This window comes from Etheostoma cragini, chromosome 24 (genome assembly GCF_013103735.1).
Source record: "Etheostoma cragini isolate CJK2018 chromosome 24, CSU_Ecrag_1.0, whole genome shotgun sequence".
NCBI lineage: Eukaryota > Metazoa > Chordata > Actinopteri > Perciformes > Percidae > Etheostoma > Etheostoma cragini.
Window position 1 is genome coordinate 7,297,386 of NC_048430.1, and position 6,000 is coordinate 7,303,385.

Consider the following 6,000-nt stretch of genomic DNA (forward strand, 5'->3'; position numbering starts at 1 on the left):
ACATAGCGCCTCAAATGCACCATGCTGAAAACATTGCTGAAACAGCATAAGATTGTACAAACTGATCAGGAAATGAACACAAACGTTAACTTTAATGACTGCAACAACAACGATCACAAACTGGGTAGGAAAAGAACATCTAGTCGTCACTAAATTATACATTTTTATTCAATTCTGATGACAATATCGCCACTGGTGGGAAATCTCCAGAAAGGAAGTGATGACATGCTACGATTGAAGCCTGAAAGGGAATTAAAAGCCACAGATCATGTCTGAAGCTCTCTCGGGGACACACCACATCGGATTACCTACCAGCTGGTGCAGGGGGTATCAATGTGTGAAACTGTGCAATTTACACATTAACTACATAAAAAGTCTAAAACCCAACATGAACTCTCTAGAAGCTAGACTGTTCAATACAAGCAACAGTATGCTTTAAGTGTTGGATGGATACACGGATGAGTTAACTGCTCTTAGAGCCTTAACAGGGAAAGAGTTTACGGCCATGCTGTTGAAGCAGCTCTGTGAGGCAGCACAGTTACAGACAGAAAGACCAACCCACTCTATCCCAAGGCCTTGCTGCAAGTGGGGCAAATCCTGGCAATACTGTAATTAGTAGCACAATGAGAAAGTGAGCGCCGCTCTTAAAGAGATAATGGATCGTTTAAGGTATTCTTATAGACGTCCCCGCAGCATTGCACAGGTTCTATGTAGTCTCTTTAATCTGTAACCTCTACTAGGGGTTCATGCAAAAAACACACAAACACACACACACACGATGGATGCAAATGTGGACAGGTGAGATATACACACACGCGCACACATTTACCTAAGTCAACAACTTCAAAAAGCACAGTAAATATGATCACTAACTGACTGAGCAGTGAGAAACAATAAGGAATATTGTGTGAGGATGTTTCACCGTGCCTATTATCATAACAAGCTCCAACAGGAGAGCCGTTTCCAGCCATTGCTAAGGAATGACACACACAAACACGCACACACAATAATGATGTTCAGTTTGCAAGTCACTACAGTTATGCCAGTTGAGTAATATCAGCTGTGACATATATACAGTGTTCAAACATGTATTGACGTGCGTATTGCTTTACAAATAACTGGTTGATTAGTTATCAGCACACCCGTGGAGCCCATTGTTCCGACACAATGGGACAAGAAGGGAACTTTAGGACATGATTAAAAAGGTTGAGTGTGTATAGTACAAGAAGACGCGAGGTAGTGGGGGTTTGGCCGTTGTGCCGTCACACAGAGCCAACGTAAGCGCCACACCTTTGTTGATACATGTCACTTGATACCAGTTTGGTAACTGGTCCATTACACTCTGTCATTCACACTCGTGACACTGGCAGTTACTTCATCTACTATGAATTGATTCCACTAAATATTAGCCAAAGCTTGATATATGTCATTCCTCCATTATTGAAAATAATGAGTATTAAAAAATATCCACATTTGCAGTACTTTGTCAGGCTACAGTACGCTCCTGAACAGCACTTAGTCACTTAGTTTCAGCTTACCTTGAAACCTGATCTCTCACACACACACACACACACACACACACACACACACACACACACACACACACACACACACACACACACACACACACACACACACACACACACACACACACACACACACACACACACACACACACACACACACACACACACACACACACACACACACACACACACACACACACACACACACACACACACACACACACACACACACACACTCTGCAGAGGAATCGCCTAATGAAGAGGTTAAAATAATAGAACCACATACTGTAAAAGGGTCATTTCACCCTAAACACCCCAAATTACACCTCTAGCTGTGTCTAGGAATGCCTTTAGTGTCGACATTCCGCATTGGCTTTAACATATCTGTCTCTCAATCTTGTGCTGCCACACAACAAAAAGTCACATTTGAAAAACTCAACATGAACATGTCTTTTATATCAAAATGGCCCTGTTACTCTGAATAATCCACAGGCCTCACAGGGGACAACTTAAAGAGACTTTCTTCAAAAGAAGTCACAATGACATTTTTTTTTTCAAAGTGAGTAAACAAGAAACTCCTCATTTTTAAATTTGTTCTTTACTCATTTTGACCAGGAGAGACGGAGACCTAATTTTATAGCAAGAATTGGTGACTGACGGCAGTATTAATATTAGTAGGATAGGTAATGATATTACTGTGATTTTAAACATTGTGATATTCTGCAATATATTGCAATTTATTACCTTTTCTTTCAAATTATGTATTTCTCTGTCTGATCATCTCTCTTCAGTAGTTTTGCTGCAAAACGGGATTGTCACGCAGAAACTGATCAACACATGTTTGATAAAAGATCGATACTTGGCGTCTGGGTTTGGAAGGAGTATTGTCCCAGAAATTATTGCAAATACTATGCTATACTAATACGATTTCTAAAAAACACTGTGTCCACTGCCAAAATAATAATATAGTATATGAATGCATGCTACACCGGTCCTTTCATTCTTCCTTCCCCTAGCGAACACTAGGGGTTTGCAAAAAAAAAAGAAAAATCTATTCACATTTGTATTGCAATTTTTTTTTGGTAATGGCATGGGAAAAGTGACTACATTTACATACCATGAATCTTATTTCTTAAAATTGAGACTTGATTTTGAAACTAATCTTGAGCCTAAAATTCGATATCGAATCGTGACATTTTCCGAACCGTGCACCCCTCGCGAACACATCCCTGCGTTACTTCCCTTTCAGCTGTGGTGCTGAGTGGGAATTTCTTCCCATGATGCAGCTGTCTGTGAGAGCACGCTCCACGACCGCCAACCCACCGATCCCTGCAGCGCTCCACTGCTGCGACTCAACATTTATCTTAATGTATGCGGATGCATTACATGCACACATAGATTCCTGTGAGGACACAGGTGCAAAGAAACGTGTTCACTTCACATGGCACCGCTTGTGTATGCTTTTTTACAGCCCCCGCCCCAAGTGCTGCGTGGTAAACTGCACATGGTAAAGAAAGGATGGAGCTTTAGTTCACAACATTTCAGAGAAGAAATGTATCTCCCTCTGAAATGCACAATAATAAACTGCACAATAATACTCAAGATATGTTGGTCTGGATCAGACTGCTGGCCAACTGGCCAACAATGTTATGTTTGTTTTTTCCCTAATGAATCTTTAATTGCATTCCAATATATCATGTGACACCATGGTGTTGCTCTTTCCTGTTCTCCTAATATTAAGCTCATTTTAAATGTGAAAGGTATTAGCTAAGATAAAAAAGTTACAACGATCTACAGCACAAGAAGTAACCAGCATTTCAAGCAGCAAACACACACCCACAGAAGAAAGTGAGAGAATGTAGAGTGCTGCGTGGATGTGTGTGTGCGTGTGTGTGTGTGTGTGTGTGTGTGTGCGTGTGTTTGCGTGTGTGAGAGACAGTCTATTTCATCTACACAACCATTTAAAATGCAGGAGTCACGTCATTCTTATTAGCGCTGCTGTTGACAGGTTGGCAGCTGAAGAATGCAGCAGCAAGTACAAAGTGTGTGTGTGCGTTTATTGATGCATGTGTGTAAAAAAATAGCAAAATACTTGAGAAAAACAGAAACAGTAATTGATTGTGATTTATGAGTGCATGCAGGAAATCAAGTATGTGTGGCTTACCTGTCTGCGTGCCGGTCTTCGGGGAAGACCCAGTGACTCCGAGCGCACACTCCATCTTGGCCGTTTCCCACGGATTAACAACGCTGGTGTCTGAATGGATGGCGACGGAATAGGACGGCCCTGCAACAACAAACACATCGACGTAAAATAAAAGACTGCTGGGAGAAAATAGGGTTCAGGAGGTTAAACACTGCTTTCAAGTCGCAAAGTGAGCCATGTCTCTAATATGCTGAAATGACCAAGGAGGAAACAGCTGTAGTGGAGATAAATAGATTCAAGAATTACTAAACATGAGCTGTAAGCACATTTAAAAACACTGTATATGGGTCATTCTTTTAATGAGTCAATAATGCAGATTAATGTCATACCCGGGATTAAAATGCCTCTCTCCATATGTAATTTAATAAAATGTTTTGACCTGAGTGGCCGAAGGTGATTTGACTCTCTGTTAGCGATCTGCTACCCAACAAGAATCTGTTCAGGATTTTTCTGTGTAAAGCCCCGGCTCTATGGATATTCTCAAATGTAATGCATTAAGAAATAATGACTCTCTTTGCATGTCCAGTGGATACTCTTATGACCCAGTGAGAAGAGTGTAAGTGCAGCCAATCGGTTACATTAGCCTGGCGAGCTAATGGTCAGAAATGGATGGATTTTTTTTTCACACTAGACATTTTGGTTTGTTATCGTAGCAGAGGTGTTACTTACTAATTACATAACCAAAGAGTCCCAGGGAGTCATGCCAGTGTGACAGTGAGTCAGCATGCACACTACCAGGACCCATTCATTTCATCATTTACACCCGTGCGTTTCCTGCTGTGGTGATGGTTTCATAATAAATTTAAAAAAAACTCATGCATTACTTCTTGAAATTTCTTGTCTTAAACTTGCACAGTGTTGCAATGTGGCTTTGGGGTTAAAGTTGGGGGGGGGGGTGCTGTAAAACCTTAGCTCTGACGTACAAATGTATTCACGTTCAAGAGTTTTCAGTGTGTAAATACCTTCATGTCGTCTCGGAATACATTTAAGATGTTCTGACAAGACTTCCCCGAAAATGCTTCACTGGTGAGCTTTTTTATTAAGACCAACAGAAGCACTCAAGAAACACTATAGAAGACCCAGTCCCAAAATGTACCTAACTGGATGAATTATATATAATTCATTCATTATGTAATATATATATATATATCTAATGCATATATAAAATAACTCATTATTCTTCTTCATCAGCAGCATATAATTTATATCTGAAGTTCTCAGCTTCACTTTCTTTTATTAGAAATCAGTTCAACCGAGCGGCTCCTTTTCTACACATCATCTCTGCAAAATACCGCCTTAAATGTTGATGTATATTCTTCAATTTCACTGTTGCCATGACGGAAAAAAGCTTTTAAAACAGCTTTCAAACCACTCGACAACGTCTGGTTAGCTTCCAAGACAAGAAATGCAGAATTCATTACTTTCACAATAAGATTTAAACTGCACGGCGTCCCCAAAACATACACGTTCAACAGCTATTCCACTCTGAAGATTATAAAGGAATTTCTTCAAACAACGTGGGTGTCATGTTTGGTTATTGGCTTGAATATTTACCCAGCCGTTTCAGTGCTGAGATCTGAAAATGTTACTTTTTTTTTTCTAACCAAATTATGTAAAACTACTTATTGGGAAGCAAAAACAAAAAGGACAACACGCCCCAAACAATCACAGTAAGAACAGTTAGTCAAACCAGATGGCAGCTCTGAAAAATCTTATGTACATTTACAACAATTGTAATAAAAAAAGGTAGCAACAAAATATAATTATATACTTAATTTCCCTCAAAAATTTAAAATTATAGAAAATGTTTGAAAGGTCACATTTTATAGCCATAAACTAGAACTTAGGAAGTTGACTGGTCAGATTGTGAAAAGATGACTGGTTTATCCTCTGGCCACTCCATATTCATGTTACCATCCACTGACAAAAATGGACAATAACAATTACTTATTTAATAGATGTGCTGTCAAACGATTCAAACATTTAATCCTGATTAATCGCATTAATGTCATGGTTAACTCGCAATTAATCGCACATTTTTTATCTATTCTAAGTGTCCCTTGAATTCTTTTTGTCCCATTATTTCTCATTTTAAGGCTCTTATCAACATGGAAAAGTGGATTATTATTGGAAACAACATCTGCATACAGCTTACTGTAGTGTTCAATTTCCCGCTAACATTCTCACTTGGAGCAAATAATCTCTCACACAGTGTAACACTGTCCATCAATAAAAGGGGAAAGAAATACTTTGACGGGGGGGGGGGGGGGG

At 39.6% G+C, this 6,000-nt stretch overlaps 1 protein-coding gene across 1 annotated transcript in view; it reads right to left on the minus strand.

The window, feature by feature from the left end:
• si:ch211-132g1.7 (prostaglandin F2 receptor negative regulator) overlaps positions 1-6,000 on the minus strand; it is a 47,966-nt gene that overhangs the window by 12,858 nt on the left and 29,108 nt on the right. Inside the window, exon 11 of the mRNA XM_034864259.1 lies at positions 3,691-3,810. Within this exon, the coding sequence (XP_034720150.1) occupies positions 3,691-3,810 (120 nt within the window). The remainder of the gene's footprint in view (positions 1-3,690; positions 3,811-6,000) is intronic.